We start from the raw sequence: 21,999 nt of genomic DNA on the forward strand, positions 1-21,999 counted from the left end.
ATCTGCTGGCTCTCTCACAGACATCCATGCATTATAGTGTGATGTCAGCAAAGTGGTGCTCCCTACCGATGTACAGAGATGAATGTGCAGATGTTGAGGAGGCGGGGCCAAATGGGCACATGACATTTGGGGAGGAATCAGCAGGCAGATTCTTCCCCTTTCCTCTCATGCAGTGCAAAGGTGGGCAAAAAGTAGATTTGGATCTACTGATAAGTTTGCTGGATCATTTGCAGTAGATTTGCAAAAGATTTGGACTCCTAATTATTTAATAATAGAAGGAACAAAAAGCCACTTTCCTTCCAATTAGGCTACTAGGATCCCTAGTCGGCAGTAACTCAAGCCCTATTCATGTGTTCAAAAAGGATTAAAATCAACAGATGAAGAGAAGGAACACTCCAGCCCCCCATCCCTCATGGCATTTGTCACCCACGTGGAATGTGACTGTTTGAAGTTGAGAGCCTCCTGTATCCGTGGCTGTCCATGCAAACCAGAATGTAGATTTTTCCAGTGGAGCCATTTTCACTTCTTCTCTCCCCCACCGCCCCGTGATGTGTGTGTGGAATTTCAGAATGAAAATGAGGGAAAATGTGCTTAAACCCTCCTCTGCTGTGGTCCCAATCTGCCTCCTGAAAATGTACTGGTTTACACTGACTTTCCATTGATCCAGTCCATTTTACAGTTTACTGTCTCTTTTTATTGTTTTTATCTTACCTTTGTTGTTGTAAGATGACTTGGTTTAGTGCTATATTGTATTATATCTGAACTTTTAACTGTAATTTTTTGAATGTAAGAGATTTTATTATATTAAGCACTTTGCAGTTTTAATTTTAATTTTTTTATTGTAAAATTTAAACAAAACAGCACAGAACAAAAAAGAGGAAAGGAAAAATTGTAGCTACCGAAATTTGAATATATTAGTTTCAACGCATGCATATGAAATATACATATGAAAATATGGCTTTCTAAGAACTATACATCCCTCAACAAAAGAACACCAAATATCCAAATAACTATCCATTCACAGTTGGCATCTAGACACCACCCATTCAAATACTTAAATGTTTAAACGTAAGGCCTTCAATTCACTGCATTATAGGAGGTGAGCAATTGGAAGACCTTAACCTTCCAAAGTTGTAACATTAGTCTTTTAACTGCCAATAAGGCACAGCGCATCCATTTGTGCTGACCGTGTGTTAAGTTCCAGGAAACCAGCAGATAATTTAAAAATTGGATCCTGACTATTATTTATTAGTTAATATTTTAAATTAACTAATAAATCATAATAGTTAAGTTCAAAGAGTAAGTCTCAGCCACAGGGCAAATCAGGTGGCAAAGTCAAGAAGGCCAGAAATCAGGACCAAAGACCAACCAAGGATACAGGAGCACACTAGAGCTCTGTTCACCACGTGGGGGTGCTATGCACAGATCCAGCCGTTCCGGACAGAGAGGCACTTCATTTGTGAAGAAGGGTGGAAGAGTGAGCGATAGCTGTCGAAGGGTGGCTTTGGATATTACAGAGATAAAAACCAGAGGTGTAATGTGCTCTTTGCCTCTGGGTATCAAGGCAATAATCTGTGAATGTGTTATTACAAGATGTGGATGTGAATCATTCATAGCGTCTCCTACCCCTGATGTAGGGCAGCCATATGTCCAATGTTACAGAGGACTATCCTCTGTTTGAAGGGCTGTCCAGTCCAAGTCCACTTTAAAGACAAATTACCTTAACCAGGGAGAGCAGAGCAGGGGCCTTGAAGTTGCTCTCCACAGCGAGCTCCTGGGTAGAAGACTGAACAAGCCTGCACACAGGTCACCTGGGCATTGTCCTCCCCACTATGGTCAGACATGCTGTGTATTTCTATGACAGTAATTCTTTCTAAATTTCAGTCTATACCTATAAATAAGTATATGCCCATTTCATGCAAATACGCACATTCTTTCCTCCTCCTTTTTTGGGGAAGCAGTTCCTCATTTTTGGTGATGCGTAAGTGTCCACCCTGTCCTGAGGAGGTGCACATCCCATGCTCACATCCTTTCTCTGTGGCAAGTGAGGCACTGCATGCGTATGCCTTCAGATATGTAGGCAATTGTGTGAAATCCTCTAAGAATGCAGGCGTAAGGTAATCTCTCTGAAGCCTTTCGGTATGGGTCATAGGTAATACCTGCAAGTTTCACCACTGTGCAATCTCTCTATGCCACTGTGGGCTGCAGATAAGGAAACAGCTGGTAGCTTCTGGGATGAGGCCCTACGTTGCCTTTGTTGTTTTCCAGGAATGGCCAATGTATTAGCATCCGGCTACTGGAAGGGGTGGTGGTGGTTCATTCATGACCTGTGCAACAATGGGCTGTTGTAGTACCTGGAGGGGTGAAGATGGTGAATAGCCTATCACTTGAATAGCCTATCACTCAAAAGTTCCACCCAGACATTTGATTTGCGCAAATTGTATGCATGGGGAGTGGTTTGGATCGTGTACATTGGCCCTGCTTTCGTTACACCCAGCATCCGTGAGTTCCAGATCCCATCTGCACAGGGATCCTTTGCAGAATGATCCTTTGCAGATTTCTCTACTCTGCAGAAATGCATGGTACATATTGTGCTATAGAGCCTACACATTTGGGGGGTGATTGTAATTAGATCCCTGCACAGATAAACCCTAATGCCAATATCTTATATATATAATTCAAAGTCATGAGTTAGTTGGTCATCCCTTTCTGAATGGCTTCCCATTCACCGATTCTCATGAAACATATTTCACTGGAAAGCTCATGACATGCAGATTCCACAAATAACAAGTTTTCACTATCATCCAAAGTCGGGAGTTTATGTCTATAACTCTTTTTTAAAAAAGAATTAGGCTATCTTGTATAACAGTGTACTATAAAGTTTAATTTTTAGTATCAAAAAATGTCAAGTATAATTAAACAAACATAATTAATTGCAAATTGGAACAAAGTGAAATGTGAACACAAAAAAGTCTCTGTATACCTTTATAAACACGGGTGCAGGTCAAAGAGCAATGATATGGCAGTAACATATGGCCTGTAAACAAATGTTGAAGGGGTTAAGAAACACCTACAGTTAAAAGTAACCCAGTCAAAGTTTAGTTATTGCTCAGAAAGGAAGTCTCCAGCTGTTAAATTTATCAAAATAATGTTTAAAAGTCTCTGTACACCTTTACTTAAGTGAAACCTTTAGTTAGATTTGATTTCTCTCCACGAACTGTGTTTGCAGGGAACCAACTTGTATAATGATAAATTGGAGCAATCCATACCCTACTGAGATGGATTCCAGGGTTATCTCCAGGTTTGAGCCAGCCCTGTGCCCTGGTTTGCCAACATTGGTACCAGCAAAGTGCCCTGGTATGCCAACATCAGTACCTCCTTGTGGGCCTATTGGTGGTTGGATGCAGCCGCAGTGCCACAATCTGTGGTGGGTGGCTGGGAGCTGCCCACCACTGTAATCACCCACAATGCCCTTAGTGTCACATGGGGGCATTGTGGGTAATTTTACATGGCAGCTTCCCAGCTGCGCAATGCTGCACTTAAGTAGGGTGGCCATGTGTCCTATTTTACAGAGGACATTCCTTTATTGGAAGGGCTGACAGAGGACAGTCATCTATTTGAAGGTGTCCTCTGTTGAAAGGGCTGTCCGATTTAAAGATAAAGAACCCTAACAAGGGGGAGCAGCAGGAAGGGGCCTTGAAGTTGCTCATCCACAGCTAGCACCTGGACAGCAGACTGAGTGGGCACACAGGTCACCTGGTTACAGTCTTCCCCACAATGGTGAGATGGACTATATTTCTATTTAAACATTAGCCATTATTCTTAAATTAGCACCTGGCATATAAATGTCAGGAGGTCGCCCGTGCCACCTTCTGAAATCCTCAGGTAGCCAGAATCAACATGCAGACAATAGGGCTCTTTTCCAAGGCTTTATTCCCATGATGCTTACAGATGCTAATTGCTTGATCCTACGAGTGAGACTTAAGAGAGCTGCCTACTCGGGGGTTCTAACCTTAGGAATCAGTTGATCTCCATTTGAAGGGGAAGGCGGGAAACCTCTGTACCTATGGGCTAGGAGAAGAGAGTCCACCCTTTTCCCGTGGGGCATCAGGGCGCCGCTGTTGCTGTCACGCCAAGCAGGCTGAGCGCCTCCTCTCAGCGCCCGCCATCTCCCGCTTGACGCTGTGCCGGTGCCTAGCATCCAGAAACTGCTGTCGTGTCTCCCTCTCCCTGCCAGGGTCACTATCACTCTCAGGAATGTGTACTGGGAGGGGCTCTCCCCCTGGCTGCTCCTCTGAACAGTACGCGGGTTCCTCTCCCACAGTTTCTATCTCTTCCTCAGAATCAGAACTGCTTTGGGGCTCTCTGGGCTCCGATCCAACCCTGACAATAAATTACCATGTGCACATGTTTACGCAAATCTGTGCCCTCTTTTGTCCTCTTTTTTGGTGATGCATACATGGCCATCCTGTCAGTAAATCCAGGTCCTGAAGACAGGTCAGGTATGGGGGCCCAGGACAGACATCAGCACTGGTGGGCCCTGGCAGGGTGCTGGGGCGCTGCCGGCAGCTCCCAAACCCTCCTGGTAGCAAAGAACTTCATTTTACCACAGTGAGCCAGCGCTTCTTTTCACCCTGGATCTGTTTGCTGTTTGTCTCTATAGTCGGTGCCCTCTGTCTCTGTACAGTCTCTGTACACTCAGTCTATGCAGCCTGTGCCCACTGTCTGGCTCCAAAAGGGGAAAGGAGTGGGTGAGTGTGCACTCAGCTTCAAACTGGTAAAGCCAGTGGTAGAGCCAAGCTGGTAAAGCCACAGGAAAAGGCAAACTGGTAAAGCCACAGCATCCTTTCTTCCCTATTTATAAATATTCTAGAGTTAGGGAGCAGCTGACTGTGGGCATGTACACGGTTCCAGATGCCCATGCTATTATTTTCACTGTAACTACATAGGGTTGAATCCAGTGTGAGTCCAATGGGTTAGAGGAAAGCCACTGAAATGAATGGGACTGCAGTTAGACTAGCATTGGTCATGACCCATCTCATCCTATTCGACCACAAAATGGTGCTTGTCCCCCAGGAAATGTGTTCAGCATCAGGGCAGCAGAAGCAAACTCCCTTTTAATCTTGTAGTCATGATGGTGTGTTGACTTAAATTAACCTGCAAAGGGGAGGGGAGAAATATTAGTTTTGTGCTTCACAGCCAAAGTAAAACACATGGCCATCCAAAGGGGTCACCGTAAGATCATTAAGGGCGCAATCCCATGCATATTTAGACAGAAAAAAGTCCTACAACTCCCAGCATTCCCCAGCCAGCTACACTGGGTGTTGTAGGACTTTTTTTTTTTTCTGTCGAAACATGCATAGGATTGCACCTGAAATCCAGGGTCTCAAATTACCTAGCTGCACCACCGGACCAGGTATTGCTGTGCTCCACAGGTGGGCATGCCTGGCCATGGTTTCTTCCCTCCAAATTGTCCCCCACCTGTGCTGGTTTGCACCAGCGAAACAGCAGCCTGGGTTCCCAAACCTGTGTTGGCCACTGAACATCTAGAGCTTCTCCATACAGAGGCTTTTTATCTCATAATTTTACCAGGGCTTCTGCTTCCGGATTCTTTGCGGGATTAAGCTTGGCCCTTTACATGCATTTCCCTCCCCCTCCCTTTTCCCCATTTATCTGCAAGTTCTATATGTTTCATTATTCAGCCACTAGATGGTGCTGTTGTTATAGCACCACTTCCTCTTTACACAGACAAATTCAATTTGATTCAAAGTGCTTCTTTTTTATTAGCTCATTATTTCTGTTTCAAATTAAGATGTGGAAATGGTCAGAAACCATGTGGAGAGGCCCTGGAGGTTGACGATGTCATGTAAAAGACCCATAAACTTCTGTGAGTAACCAACCTCCATCACAGGATAAAAACCACGTGTGGAGAAGCCCCTAGTTCCTCTCTGTGGAGAACTCAGGCTAGGAGCACTTATGGGTAGATTAGAAAGCGCCTGGCATGCTGTGACTCAGCATCCCCAACCAGCATAACCAGTGGCCATGCTGGCCGGGGTTGGTGGAAGTTGTAGACCTACATATCTGAAGGAGGCCTGGTTGGGGAAGGCTGCCATAAGAAATAGCCAGAAAAGGGGGGTATAAAAGCTGAACATCCCCAAAAGAATATGTGGCTGAACTATGGATGGACATATCAGTGAGTTTTGCTTTGTCCCACACTGGAAGTCATTTGCAATTTTGGGTCAGTTCTTATCAAACAATGAAGCAAAGGAAATTCTCACCCATTTGCACTGGCCAAGTTCAATAGGTACAGCTGTTCTCAACATCGAGAAGACCATGTTGTTCCTGCTTGCCATGTAGGAGTTTGTACTGGATTTGGTTTCAGAAGAATGGTGGGCAATCAGAAGTGAATTTACCCAGACATTGGCAGTATTTAATGCAGAGTTTAATAGCATAAATACACTGATTTGCTAGAGAGTTGGCAATTTTCATGATTTTAGAATGGGTTCTCATAGCTGTATTCACATACGGTGAAAGCTACGCTTTTTGCTTCTAACAGAAGCTAAAACAATGCACAGTAGTTGCTCTTCACCCTGTGTACCCTCTGACTGATGATAAGGGATGCTTCTCTCTGTACTATGAGAAACGTACTTTGCTGCCAAGAGAGAAAGGTCTTGGTAAAGGGGGGGGGGGAACGCGTGTGCACTTTTTGACGGTGTTCTTAGTGAGGCTTGCCCTACAAAACCCTGAGCAAATTGGCCTGCTACCTGTTCTCGTCTGAAAGGGGGAAAGTGCACCACCTGCTCAGATAACCAGCCCCGAGGAACGGTGCCCCGTCACTCCCCTGGGAACCAAAGTGACTGAACCAAGAGGTAAGGGGAGTGTACGCTTTCTTTTGCTTTCTCTGCATCCATTTTCCATCAATACATCATTCTTTCACACAAGTGGACTTGAGTCATATTGGTATCCTTGAATCTGTTCAGTGGGTGGGCCTTGGCCAGGCCCCAGTTTAAGGCAGTGTTCAAGATGAAGAGCCCCTCAGAAAAAAAAGGGGGTGGCTGCCCCAATTTAGCACCACAAACGTGGTTGAATGCAGTGGGATGCAAATCCTGACTTTTAAGAGCTAAGCACTCAGACCCCTCTGTCTGGAAATCTGTCAGTTTCACTCTCTCAAAACATATTCCTTTCCCCCCCCCTTAAAAATCTAAAGTTCTTTCTGTCCCAGGTATGAAGAGATGTGTAGATTTGGGCATGGTCTTTTTGTTTTGTTTTAAATGAACCAAATGAAACTCTCACCCATCCCTAGGCTGAACCGTACGCATCGACCATTTCCTAACCTAACTTGATTTCTCAACATTGTGCTGCTCTCTTTCACCCCAATTTTTTTCCCCTTTGGATTATTTATTGTGAAAATGTCTGATGACAGCCACCACCCACCGTCTTACAAATTTCATATTCTAACACTTCCCTACAGTCAATGTGCAGCATGGGGAGGTTAAACAGTTTCCAAGTAGAGCTAATTTCGAATTATGACACTGCTGCTTCAAACTGACAAGGCGAACACACCAGTTTCTGAAAATTGCTTCCAGTTTTTATTTAATTATGGTTTGGAATGTAGGCATGAAGTTGACACCTTGTCAAAGTATGCATGCGAGAAGAGCCTGCCACAGAGCACTGAGGGCATGCTAGGAAATTAGGGGTGGCTCAAAAAGATATGTGAGGGAAATGGAAATCTGTAGGCAAAATTCCCATTGCCTGCTTTCCCTGAAATCTCCATAAGTAAAAGGGATACAGACCTTTTAATGAAAGGGGAGAATTCCAGGACAGAGCCTGGGATATTCTTGAACCCCACAGACCCCAGCCCCAGATTGCCTCGTGTCTGTGGCCCCAATTTTGGGATTCATTTTAGAGCCGTACTTTCTGCCCTGGCACTTGAATGAGCCATGGGCCTGTGGGAGCTCTGGCTCAGAAAGGCAGAGCATATGCGTTGCACACAGAAGGTCCCAGGTTCAATTCTTGGCCTCTCCAGTGAAAAGGATCAGGTAGCAGTTGATGAAGAAAAAGGCCTCTGCTGGGGGCCAAGCTACATGTTACCTTAACAATGTCATAGGCTTTTGGACATGAAATACTGGGCCTGTGGGGTGGTGTAGGTGGGTGATCACCACTGCAGTCATGGGAAGGTTTAAGCAAGGTGTTCAGAACCTCAGGCTTGGGGGCCAAATCAGGCCCTCTAGGGATCCAAATCTGGCCCCCTGGGGTTTCCCAGAAGGCCATGCCCCCTACCCCAGCCCAAACCCCTTTCACACAACCACCGATTGTTTGATGGTTTCCTGCCCCTTGTGCAGTTTCCCACACCCCCATTCTAAAAGGTGGAAATGCATCTCCTAAGGCAGGGATGGGCAGAAGGTAGATCTCCAGATGTTTTGGCCTTCAACTCCCAGAAGCCCCTGTCAGCATGGCCAATGGTCAGGAATGCTGGAGTTGAAGTCCAGAACATCTGGAGATCTTTTTTCTGTTCACCCCTATCCTCAGGCTTGGTTACTGGCCAAGTAAGAGTTTTAAGCTAAAATATGCGAGCATTTTTGGCCCACTCCTTTTAACTTTGGCCCTGCCCACCATGGGAACAGGACTCCTGAGTGTTTCTTGGAAATGAAATTCAGCCCTCAGGCTGAAACAGGTTCACAACCCGCACTGTAAGCGTTCACTCCCCAGCTGCATATTGGTAAAAATTACACACACCACAGCAAACTGTTGTTGCAGCCAGGGCCAGGGGCAGAGTGGAGGGAGACAAGAGGGTGGCAGCACAACCTCCTTCCTCAGGCAGCAGCACGAGATCTTGCTCCCAGCATCTAAGACAGGCACGGCTGGGCACCTGCAGAGGGCCCACACCCCAGCAGGGGCCCGCTGGCAAGAGCCTCCCTGGAGTTGCTCTGCCTCTTCACCACTGCATCCTGCTTGTTCCTCTGTCTCTTACTCTGGCCCAGACAATGGTGGTGGAGAGAAGGAGGAGCAGGAGATGCCAGTGACTGCCTGCTTTCTCACTGGCTGTCTGCCTGTCAAGCCAAGAAGTGGTAGCAGTGTTGAGAAAGAGGATGAGGCACACCAGCAGCTGGTGACAATGGCAGTGAGAAGGTAGGCTCACTGGGGGAGGGGGCCCAATGAGGGTGTCTTGCCCAAGCCCCCCCCAAAAAAAAAACATGGAGCTGGCACCGTGTGGGTGTAAATTTTCACTGCTCCAAAGCTCTAAATCCACAATTTTTTGTTTAAAAAATAATTGCAATAATTGATTGCACAGGCAAGGACCGTGGCAGGATCACCGACGGGCAGGGTCGACAAAGGCAAGCATGGTGTGGATTTGAAATTTGTCCCGGTACGGCAGGTGTGCCCCTCTAAATAAGCGCTCATTGGAAGGACAGATACTGAAGCTGAAGCTCCAATATTTTGGCCACCTAAGGCGAAGAGAAAACTCTCTGGAAAAGACCCTGATGCTGGGAAAGACTGAAGGCAAAAGGAGAAGGGGACTGCAGAGGATGAGATGGCTAGATAGCATCACCGATGCAATGAATATTAATTTGAGCGCACTCCGGGAGAGAGTGCAGGACAGGAAGGCCTGGCGTGCTATGGTCCATGGGGTCACGAAGAGTCGGACACGACTGAACAACAACAACAACAACAACAACAACAACAAAGCATCCAAAAAGCTGCTCTGTTCCATTGCCTGGCAAGCTCCTTTGAGTCGCATACTCCAGCTCCTGACATTGTGTGATTCATTTGGGTTGTTTCACGGCCTCCAGCGCTCCATGGGCTTTTTGGCTGTGCGTGCCAAGTTCGCCTTTCAGAGCACTTGGCGCGCTTTGCCACCTACCAACCTGGTGGGATCTAAGAATGGGTGACTCTTGTCAGTTTCATTTTCTCCCACGCGATAATTTAACCACAGGTTCTTTCAGTCCTGTTTACAGAGAAATTTGCAAACTAATAAAAGGGGGGGGGGGTTGGACAAAAACACACAAACCTTTTGATACATATTTCTCCTAATGTATGCATTTTGGTACACAGAAAAAGCCAGTGTGGTGTAATGGACTGTTGGACTGGGACTCAAGAGAGCTGGGTTCTAGCCCCTACTCTTCCATGAAGCTCACCGGGTGACTTTGGGGTCAGTCACTGACTTTCAACCTAATCTACCTCACAGGGTTGTTGTGAGGATAAAATGGAGAGGAGGAGGACCATTTAAGTCACCATGGGTTCCTTGCAAGAGGAAAGGAGGTGGGGATATAAATGTCCTCCTGCTCTACCTGTGGGAGAAGCTGCATCTGCAAAAATTCTCTTGGTTGTGCAGCTATTCAAGGCACATGTCCCATCTGGTTGCCACTTGGTCTTCATCCAGTGTGGTGTAAGAGTTAGAGTTTTTAGCCCCAAACTGGGAGAGACCCGAGTTCAAATGCCTGTAATCTTGGGCCAAATGCAATCTCTCACCCTAACCTACCTCACAGTGTGGTTGCGAGAATAAACTAGGAGTGGGGGGAGGAAAGATAGCCAAGTCCACCCTCCTGAGAGCTACTTGAAGGATAAGCGAGATAAAAATGTGATAAATAAAACAAAGGAAGCCCGTTCCTTCTTTTCAGCAGTCCCAGTAAAATTGTGACCCAGACTACATCTTGTAGCAAATGACATTGCACTGTGTGAAGAACTTACTTTTATCTATCCTGAATCTCCCCCCAATCAGATTCATTAGATGACCCCACTGGGTTCTAGTATGAAGAGTTAGGGAAGGACCATAACTCAGTGGTACAGCACCTACTTTATAAGCAGAAGGCCCCAGGCTCAATCTCTAGGTAGGGCTAGAAAAATTCCTGCCCGAAACCCTGAAAAGCCGCTGCCAATCAGTGTTGACAATACTGGCTTAAATGGACCATGGGTCTGACCCAGTAGAGCAGCTTCCTGTGTTCCTACCCACTTCCTGAACATCATGCATACTTTTATACACCTCTAACGTATCCCTCCCCCTTACTCTTCCTTCTTCTAGGCTAAAAAGCCCCGCCATTGTAATCCTTCCTCACAGGGTATTTAGCTGCTCTTTTCTGCACCTTTTCCAGCGCAACAATATTCTTTTTGAGGTGCAGTGACCAGAATTTCACACAGTATTCGAAGTGTGGTTGAACCATAGATTTATATGTAGGCGTGATGATACCAGCAGTTTTATTTTCGATTCCTTTCCTAATGATCCCCAACATGGAGTTTGGCTTTTTCACACTGGATTGAGCAATTCACAACCCAAATATCTGTTTCTTGGTCATTGCCAGCTCAGGCCGCATCACTTTATACTTGCTTATGTTGATCCGTGTTTGCGCTTTTAATGCCTATTCCCCCATTTTTGTAACTTGACCCTCCCACATTTTTTTTATAATATGAGATTTTACGCATTAATACTCTGTGCCAAATATTATCTTCTCATTCCCTTAAAGATGGTATTTCTTTTCTTCTTCTTCTTTTTGGCTATTAGAGCCAACACATTTGCAGTCATCTGTTCATTTGTACTTGCTACCAATCCATCTATCTTACCTAATAATAAAACCACTGGATCCAAGGACAATTTATACCCTGTACTTTTTCTACGTTCATAATTACATTTGTCAAAAAAAACACCCCACTTATATTTTTGCAGGTCCACCATATATCTCTAAACTCTGCAAAATCCTGACCACATCTCCAACATAATGCATTAGACAATTTATAGATTTTCTGCAGTCTGTGACAGCATTTTCATCCTTTAGCTGAGAAATTGCAATTGAACTAAAATAACAGAGAATCCCAAAGCACTGGTGGGTTGCTGGCGGTAATAAATTACCAACCTCTTCACTGGCTTATGCACAGTTGTGTACTTCTCCCTTGAATCATAACCAGTGGCCCTAGTAAGGCTGCCCCAGCACCTGCTGGCTCACTAAAAGACAAAGAGCTGAAACAGATGACTAGCTGCTGAGAACAGTAGGAGAAACCTTCTAGCACAGAGAAGCAACCAACAGACAGATACAAAAAGGAGTTGATGTGAAAAGACTTAGCCATTTTTGCAACAAACTCCATAACTGCTCATCCTGACCCTACAACTACTTACAAAGGCTTACACAATGATGTGCAACCTTTCTGGTACTGCAGGTTCTTATCCATATCACCATTAGCATTCAGCATCACTCAGTGAACCTCCATCCTGGTCCTGCAGATACTTACCTCTATTACCCACAGACATTGGTCTGGGTCCTGTAAGTACTTACTAGCATTATACCATGCCATACTGCCTTATCCTGTGAATACTTACATAGTAACCTAAGAAGTGTCTCTGGTCCTGTAAGAAGGGACTATAATCATCCTGTGAGGTAACAGGGATCAATGAAGTTTATAATTGCTACATTTATGGTGTCAAGTTGTTCTTTTCAGATGAAAGTAGTGGGATTTTTAAAAAAAAATAAGATCTTTTTATTTGCAACACAGTGATAACAACAACAACCAAACCAAGGAAGGAAGGAAGGAAGGGGCAAGGAGGGAAAAAATAATATCATGGAACATATCAATATACAATAATAATTACCTATTGGGAAAAGAAAGAAAGAACACACATGGAGAGGGAGAAAAAGGATTAACATTTCCACTGCAAATATATACATTAATATAAGCAGTCCATATATCTCAGTAAGCATCCATACAGCTTTGATGGTTGTAGGAAGTACATTCAAATGTAGCAAGAGCAGTAAGATCTTCAGTTCGCTGACTGATAGGTGGTGGGTGTTTTTCCTTCCAATCTTGAAATAAATCTCTTTGCAACTCTCAGAACCCACTTCTGCTGTCCATCTGTTAATCCCCATAGCATAGGGATGTAATTTAAAAGTGCATGTACATCCGCTATTATGACAGGCTTTTCAAGAACAAAATGTATATGAGCAATGACTTCCAACCACAAAGAAGTCACTGTAGGACATGCCCACTTCATATGCCTCAATGAGGCATTGTCTTCGTTACATTGCCAGCATCTGGCACCACTAGCCAGCTTCTTCTCAGCAAGCCTCTGTGGGGTCCAATATACACAAAATATCATTTTTTGTTGAATCAATCTCCATTTTAAATCTACAGAAATAGTACATATGGAAGCTAAGGCAACTTTCCATTGATTAAACTGTATAGAGCATTCCAGTTCCTTATTCCATTCATCTCTGACCTTGGAACATCTACCTTACTGCATTCCAGAAGACTTTTGTAGACCGCTATTGTGGGTTTAGCTTTCTGTAAGGAAACAATTAATTCCTCCAACAGTAGCAAGAAATAACATGTTCCCCTTGATGGAGGGAATGCCCCTTTTGACATATGGCATGAGGGTGATCCCAAAGGCCTTTCTAGATAATTTTTTAAAAAACTAACAAGTCATTATGCATGGTGTGGAGAATGTGGATAGGGAGACATTTTTCTCCCTCTATCATAATACTAGAACTTGGGGTCATCCCAACAAGCTGATTGGTGGGAGATTCAGGACAGATAAAAGGAAGGACTTCACACAGCGCATAGTCGAACTATGGAATTCAAGACGTAGTGATAGCCACCAATTGGATGACTTTAAAAGGGGTTTGGTCAAATTCCTGGAGGAAAAAGCTATCAATGGCTACTAGTCCTGATGGCTCTATGCTACCTCCAGTATCAGAGACAGTATGCCTATGTACACCAGTTGCTGGGGAACATAGGTGGGAGGGTGCTGTTGCACTTGTATCCTGCTTGTGGGTTCCTGGTTGGCAACTGGTTGGCCACTGTGTGAGCAGGATGCTGGACTAGAGGGATTCTTGGTCTGATCCAGTATGGCTCTTCTTAGGTTCTTAGGTTCATTGCACATGGGGTTGTTCATGCTGGAGGGCCATAGGTTGCCCACTTCTGAGCTAGAGTTAGTGGTTGGAGTGTATTCAATTTCCCTACACCAAGAATACTTTCTTGGAGGACGTCATCTGGATTGTATACAAGTTAGTAACTACTTTGCGTGTGCAGCTTGGAAAATGCATCACCCCTAATGACCCTGATTTAGGACTGATTTAAACATGATGAAGGTAGCCACTTAGGAATCTCTAAAATAGAGGAAATGCATCACCAAAAGGGAGGCCGAAACAGGACGCAGAGTTGCATCACTTTTTCATATGCTAGTTTATATGCATAGATGCAAATTTGGAAATCACTACTACTGAGTTGGCATTTCTCCTTCTCCATCCTAATCCCTTTTTCTTTTGTGTCATGTCTGTTAGATTGCAAGCCTGTGCCTCAGGCAGACACTGTCTGATATCTAATCTTTGTAATCCATTTTGGAAGTTATTCTTCGCGGAAGAGCTGGGTAAACATGCTTTAAACAAATAAACAAACTATAATTTAAATGGAAATATAATACTTCTCACCACAGTGGGGAAGAGTGCCAGCTCCAAGCTTTTAAGGGCTCTTGGGCAAGACACTCTCACTGGGCCCCCACCCTCAGTGAGTCTACCTTGTCACTGCCATTGTCACCAGCTGCTGGCTCTTCTCATTCTCAACATTGCTACCACTTCCTTGTTTGGCAGACAGAGAGCCAGTGAGAAAGCAGGCAGTGGCATCTACTGCTTCTTTTCAACACAACCATTGTCTGGGCCAGAGCAAGAGCAGGTGAACAAATCCATGGGGCCCCTGCTGGGGTGCAGGCCCTTGGCAAGTGCCCAACCATGCCTACCCTTGACACCAGCCCTGGTAGGAAAGACTATGACCAGGTGGCCTCTGTGTCCGCTCGGTCTGCTGCCCAGGTGCTAACTGTTGATGGACACCTTCAAGGCCTCTGCTCTCCCTTCTTATGGTTCTTTGTCTTCAAACTAGGTCTGGATGGGGAAGGCCTTCAAATAAAGGCCATCTGCAAATAGAGGACTCTCCTCTGTAAAGTAGGCTGCCCTAATGTGACAGCGGGTCAGATGTGCAAGGAAAATCTCTATAGGGATACAGATGAATAAATGGAGACATCAGTCATGGCATCCAGAATATGCTACCTGAGGCAAACCAGCTCACCTTGCCTCATCATGGGAGGGCTGGCTCTGCTTTCAAACCACATTGGGATGACTTGCTGCAAACCAACCTGTGGATGATGGTAGGGACAAACATGATTCAGACCATGTGTGCAAGGAAGGAACAGTGATGAGTGGAGAGGTGGTTGTGTGACTCGGCCCTCAACATGGCAGCTTTTGGCTGACATCTTCCTCCTTCTCTGACAATCGCCTGTTATATCATCAGGAAGTTTGAACAAGCTGGATTTGGTCCTAGTCACTTAAGGTGGGGGTGTTAACAAGTACTTCCTGATAAACCACAGCTCAGCTAATCCGGGGCAGGACTCGAAATAAAAGCCAAGAGGGGACAGGGAGACAGTGTGTAGGATTCCGGCAGGCTTGGGGGTAAGAAATCCCTATGTTTCTGTTGCTTTCTTGCGGATGGCTTTCAGAGCCCTTAATATGCATTATGAAAGGTGCATTATTTCTTGGGGAAAGGAGGAGTGAGTGCAGTCTCTCTGGGGCATCCCTCTTGCAATCTCCTCTGGAGGCAGAGGGAGTTGGCTGACAGGAGATCTCAGCCTTGACAGCTGACACCCTGATTTATTGTTCCTGCTGGCTAATCTTGGATATCTGCAGTTTTGGCTTATAAATCTGACAGATTTGGGCAGGCCATAAATTGCTGCTTCCTGCTAAGGAGGGTCTCCCCAGCATAACCTCTCAGACAGGAGCTGCCTTCAGGAGACTCAACTAGAGACAGGTTTCTGCTTTCTGCTTGCACTCTGTGGACCACAGGGATCTCTTGGCTATTGGGTCTATAGCTCTGATGGCTTTCTGTGCGATTGGGATTTATTTAAAAGTTGTTTATGTTGGATGATAAGAATGGCATGGATGGATTCAACCTGAAGTGTGTGTTGTTAGCGCTGGGCATGGGGGCGGGCGGTGTTCTCTCCTGCAATTGTTGATTTATCAGGTCTAGATCCTGGCTTCTCCACCAGCAAAATGAGCAGACATAATTTCTATCTCAATCACAAGATAAAGATCAGAAATAACAACTGAACGGAACGGAACAGATTTTAGTCCTCTTCAAGTTAATTAGGAACTCTACACTTTCTACACATTATGCAGAATGATGTGATAAACTGATGAACTGTATCACTTCAAAGTGTGTGTGTGTTGTGTGTGTGTGTGTGTGTATTATAGTTTTGAATGCTCTGTCCTCATAAAAATGTTTTTGCTTATAGTAATGTAGATATCCAGGAGAGAGGAGACTCCAATAAACCTTTCTCTGCAATGTGCTAGCTTACTAAGTAGGCAGCTTTTTATGTATAGCAGGGGTGGGCAACTTGTAGCCCTCCAGATGTTTTGGCCTACAACTCCCATCATCCCTCACCATTGGCTATGCTGGCTAGGGCAGGCCAAAACATCTGGAGGGCCACAAATAGCCCACCCTTGTTGTATAGGATCAATCAAAAATAGGGCCTCTGTCTGCGGTCTGAAATAGTGCAGTCCAGCATCCTGCCATCTCAGTCTACTACCTCATTCTGTGTAATGGGGAGATTGGCTCTCTTTGAAAACTGATTCCACTGTTATTTTGTGTGGGTGGAGGTAAGAAAGAAGTACCACTTTGGAGAGTTCTTTGGAGACCCCAGTCTCTCTAATTCTCCCCCTTTCTCCCACTGTTTCATCCTTGTCTCTGGAACTTAGAACAAAGGAATGATTGCCATATAATCTCATTTCCTATAGGAAAGAATTACCTCACAACCACCATGTCATCTATTTTCCTGGAGTTGCTAGCTGCCATTTTGTTCCTGGTGTCTTCTGGTAAGGTCTTGGGCGGGCATAGCATGTGGGTTTTTTTGAGGTGCGGTGAATCTGTTTGAGTGTTAGTTTGTGAGGGGCAAATCCAGAGCCAACCTGAGACCTTTTGCTGCCTGAGGCAGAATAAAAATCCTACCCCCAAGTGAAGATGCAAGGACGGTCCAGTTATTTTGGCACTTGAGGCAGAATATCGCACCAGCATCCCAGCGCCATCCCTGGAGGGAAAAAGACAATAATAACAAATGTAATAACTAAGAAATTGTTGCCTTCCATGACACCAAAACTCAGCTGTTTGAGATAGCCACTTACTCTTAGGAATACCCTCTTGTACAGGTAAAAAACATAAAATATTTCTTAATGTATTTGTTTTTTCAGACTAACTAGGCAGGAAAGTTTGACAGCACCAGGCAGGGATAGTGACAACAGAAATGATGGCTAGAAAGTTAGGCCTGGCTTATATACAGTCTGGGCATGTGTCCTACTTTAGAGAGGACAGTCCTCCATTTGGAGGCATCCTTTATTTGAAGGTGTGTCCAGTCCAAGTCAGGTTTAAAGATAAAGAACCTTAAGAAGGGAGAGCAGCAGGAAACCTTGAAGTTCCCCATCCACAGCTCGTATCTGCTGCACAATCCATTGTCAAGGTGCTAATTGTGGATGGGCAACTTCTTGCTCTCCCTCTTTATGGTCCTTTATCTTTAAACCTGACTTGGAGTGTACAGCCCTTCAAATGGAGGACTAAGCTGGCCATGTGTCCTACTTCACAAAAGATAGTCCTCTATCTAAAGAGCAAGTGAAATATACTATGAAATATACTATGAAATATACTATGAAATATACTATTTTTTCTTTCAAAAATCTAACATGGGGAACAAAGCTCCCCGCTGCCTCAATCAGGGCTGGTGTGAAGTGCGGGCATGGTCAGGCACCTGCCAAGGGCCCACACTCCAGGTTGGGCCCACTGACAAGAGCCCCCAGGACTTGCTCTTTCTCTTCATCATTGAAGCTGCTGGTTCACCTGTCTCTTGCTCTGGCCCAGACAGTGGTGGTGGTAGGCAGAAGCTGTAGATGCCCTTGCCTACATGCTCTCTGGCTCTCGGTTTAGCCTTGAGAAGAGAAGCCTGAGGGGAGATAGGATAGCGCTCTTCAAGTACTTGAAAGGTTGTCACAGAGAGGAAGGCCAGGATCTCTTCTCTATCATCCCAGAGTGCAGGACACGGAATAATGGGCTCAAGTGACAGGAAGCCAGATTCCGGCTGAACATCAGGAAAAACTTCCTGACTGTTAGAGCAATACGGCAATGGAACCAATGACCTAGGGAGGTGGTGGGCTTTCCCACACTGGAGGCATTCAAGACGAGGCTGGACAGCCATCTGTTGGCGATGCTCTGACTTGGATTCCTGCATTGAGCAGGGGGTTGGACTCGATGGCCTTGTAGGCCCCTTCCAACCCTGCTATTCTATGATTCTAAGTGGGAGCAATAATGAGACAGAGGATGAAGAGCAAGAGCAGCTGCTGAGAATGGCGGTGAGAAGATAGACTCACTGAGGGAGGGGGCCCAGTGAGGGTGTCTTGCCCAAGAGCCCTCAACCACCTGGAGCCAGCACTGCCCCCAATGCACTTTGACCCTTCTTTGCCCTGAAATATGTATGTTTTCTTGTGTTGCAGCTGGTACCTCCATTTTTCTTTTCTTTTTAAAGAAGCTTGTAAAGTAGTCCTTGGGTGTAAGTAGCCCTTTGTCTGTTCCTCAACTAAACTGTAACATCATCACAGACAATTATGTTCTTTGGTTTGTGGCAACAGGGCTTTTGCCTGTAACCCTTCTAACAGTGTTTATTTCTGGTTTATGCTCTTCCAGCCACTGGAGCAGGAGAACGGATACCTGGTGGAAAGCCTTGTCCCCGCAATTCCCAACCATGGCAGGCTGCGCTTTTTTCTGGCTTCAGGCTGAATTGTGGAGGGACCCTGATCAACAGGTCCTGGGTGCTCAGTGCTGCCCATTGTAAAATGAAAACGTAAGTGTACATGAGCAGGGACTGGGCAGGGTGTGTGTGTGTGTATGTTTACTTACACATTTGTATTGAGGTGGGCCCATAGCTCAGTAGCAGAGCAGTTGCTTTGCATGCAGAAGGTCTCAGGTTCAGTCCCCAGCTTCTCCAGGTAAGGCAAAGAGAATCCTGCCTGAAACCCTGGAGAATTGCTGCCAGTCAGAGTTGACAATACTGGGCTAGATGGACCCAGGGTCTGACTCAGTATAGGGCAGCTTCCTATGTTCCATTGTGTGTTCAGTTCTGGGTACAGCACATTAAGTAGGGTGTAGACAAACTGGAAACAGTTTGGCAGATGGCAACGGAGATGGGCAATGGTATAGGAAACAAATCCTATGAAGAAACATTGAAAGAACCAAGTATATTTAGCCTGGAGAACAGAAGACTGAGGTGGGACATGATAGCACTCTTCAAATACCTGAAGGGCTGCCACACCGGAGAGGGCAAAGACATGTTCTCTGCTGCCTCAGAGGGCAGGACTAGATCAAATGGGCGTAAGTTATAGGAGGGTAGTTTTCAGTTGAACATTAGGAGAAACATCATGATGGTAAGAGCAGTTTGACAAAGGAAGTGATTACCTAGAGAGGTGGTGGACTCTTCCATATTGGAGGTCTTCATGTAGAGGCAGGACAGTCATCAGCTGGTGATGTTTTAGTTCTGGATTTCCTGAACTGAGGAAGGGGTTGAATTAGATGGCCTACAAGGCCACCTCCAAATCTGTGATTCTATGATTTGTGGGTGGGTGGGTGGGCTCTGGAATTCCCTTTCCAGGGAGGCGAGAGTGGAACCCTCCTTGGTATGTTTCCAGAGGCAGGCGAAACCTTTTTTCTGGCGGGCCTTTGGGGGCAGATAGTCTGGACCTGTGAGACATATGATGGATGGGTACTATTGTTTATATTGTTGTTGTTTTTAAAATTCTGATATTTTTATACAATTTTACTATTATTGATGATTTAATTATATTTTTAACTTTTGTATATTTCTATTTAAATGTTTTAACTGTATAGGTTTTAATGTTGTAAAGCTGCCTTGAGTCCCAGTATTGGGAAAAATGTGGGATAATAATATAATATAGAAATATGTGTAGACGAAACTCAAGACCACACATTACTGAATGTCAACATAGCAGGCATTTCCATCTGGTCAATAATATAAATCCCATATGAGACCATAATATGTGATCCCGCATGTGAATGTCTTGTTGCTTCCACTTTCCATCCTGCATGCGGAGGAAAGGTGGTGTACACTATCCTGCATGGTGGTGTACACATGGTAGGATCGGACTGTTAGGTGTCATGAAAATGGCCTTAAGTGTGTAATCCTGTGCATGTTTAGACAGAAAAAAGTCCTACAATTCCCAGCATGCCCCAGCCAGCCATACTGTCTGGGGCATGCTGGGAGGTTTTTTTTCTGTCTAAACATGCATAGGATTGTGTCCTAAAAGTGATGGAATGTGTCAGGGTTTCGGGGGGAGTTTTTTTTTTTTACAGTTGTCTTTATTACAGCTTTGTATTTTTGAAAGACTGTAATAAACATGATTTTTTTAAAAAGTGGTGAGACTTTACAGCTATATGGATTTTTCCCTTTTGTACTTATCTCAATGATTAAACTAAAAAGAAACAAAAGAAAGTTTGCACTGAACTGCATCTCCTTTCACTACCCTTCCAGTTGCCAAATTTTTAAACTGAGGCTGCTCCTGTGCTTTTAACAACAGCAGAAATTAAAGCTTTCTCTTCCTGTAAATTAAAGCATTATCATTTTAAAATAACTAGTACTTCAGGCTGGGAAAGACTTCACCTGCTAAATATCTGTGCATTGGTATGCGGTTAAAAGCACAAGAGCAAATCCTGAAAAAAAGTTGCCAGCCATGCTACCAGGCAGGTTTCCCAGCAGAGACTGATTGCTTGGGTGTTTGTTCCTTCCTAGTCCTTTTCCCGTACGCCTTGGGGAGCACGACCTTAAGCATGTGGACTGGACTGAACAGCTAAAACTGGCGTCAAAAGTCATTGTGCATCCCCGCTATGACCCTCAGACCAAGAACAACGACATCATGCTTGTCAAGCTACTGACCCCAGTCTGGTTAAACAACAATGTCAAAATCCTCCGCTTGCCAACAAGCTGCCCTGTGCCTGGATCCAAGTGCCTTGTTTCGGGATGGGGTACAACAACAAGCCCCCAAGGTTTGTTGAAACATATAAAATGTGTTCTTCACATCACGGGCGCCATCACATGAGGCCTTTATCGTGCGCTTATGGTGGGTCACTCATGGAAGTTTGCAGGTCCTTTTCACGATGTCATCAACCTCCAGGGCACATCCAGCAGTATTTCCCGGTTATTCCATGTTAAAAAGATCCGGAGACAATGGGGTTTATCACACGGAGCTTTTATCCTGCTGTTGAGATGGCTCTGTCATGGAAGTCTGTGGGCTCTTTAGATGATGCTATTACCCTCCAGGGTGTATACCCTCCATTTCCTCCAGCCTATCTAGTATTTTCCCCAAACACAAAAAAGTAGTATTTTTTTCCAGCCCACAGAACAGGAGTGCCATGACCTCCACATTAAATTCTCCAATAGCGGGAGAAACCGCTCTGCCTGCCTGCTATGGACATTTATTTTCAGTTGTTGGGGGCACGCGCAGTCAGGATGACAAAGGCATTGAGGATGGGAGCGGGGCGTGCAGGAGCAGATTTGACAGGCACGAGGGCAAGAATCGCCCGCCAACTCCTGCCTCTGCTCAAGCCTTGCTTAGGAAGGACTTTCCTTGATTCCCAGGTAGGGATGTCAGAGAATTTCCCCACAAATCTCGGGGAGGCCGAATGCCAGCGCATTCGGCCCCCCGAAATCGGTGGCGAAATGGTCTGTCCCCCCCCCCCCCCGGGATGGGATTTACCTTGTGCGAATGTCCCTGGTGGCGGCAGCTCCGGTGGCGGTTCGGCGGTCTTCCGACCGGCTGCCGCTGCCGCCATTTCCAAGTTAAAAAAAAAAAAAGTGATAGGCTACGTAAACATTTACGTAGCCTATCACGGCTAGATTTAAAAAAAATATCGTGATAGGCTATGTAAATGTTTACGTAGCCTATCACGGCTGAGTTAAAAAAAAACAAAAAAACCCAGCGC

At 45.2% G+C, this 21,999-nt stretch overlaps 2 protein-coding genes across 2 annotated transcripts in view; one reads left to right on the forward strand and one right to left on the reverse strand.

Annotated features, from left to right (window-relative positions):
• Positions 1–16,788, reverse strand: part of LOC146337940 (kallikrein-14-like) — a 53,771-nt gene extending 36,983 nt beyond the window's left edge. Inside the window, exon 1 of the mRNA XM_084816346.1 lies at positions 16,775–16,788. Coding sequence (XP_084672472.1) covers positions 16,775–16,788 — 14 coding nt within the window. The remainder of the gene's footprint in view (positions 1–16,774) is intronic.
• LOC146337941 (serine protease 1-like) overlaps positions 16,787–21,999 on the forward strand; it is a 31,106-nt gene continuing 25,893 nt past the window's right edge. The window contains exons 1-3 of the mRNA XM_084816347.1: positions 16,787–16,841; positions 18,694–18,850; positions 20,810–21,063. Coding sequence (XP_084672473.1) covers positions 16,787–16,841; positions 18,694–18,850; positions 20,810–21,063 — 466 coding nt within the window. The remainder of the gene's footprint in view (positions 16,842–18,693; positions 18,851–20,809; positions 21,064–21,999) is intronic.

The sequence above is a fragment of the Heloderma suspectum genome, chromosome 10 (assembly GCF_057233095.1).
Source record: "Heloderma suspectum isolate Gila_16-S chromosome 10, 16-S_ref, whole genome shotgun sequence".
NCBI lineage: Eukaryota > Metazoa > Chordata > Lepidosauria > Squamata > Helodermatidae > Heloderma > Heloderma suspectum.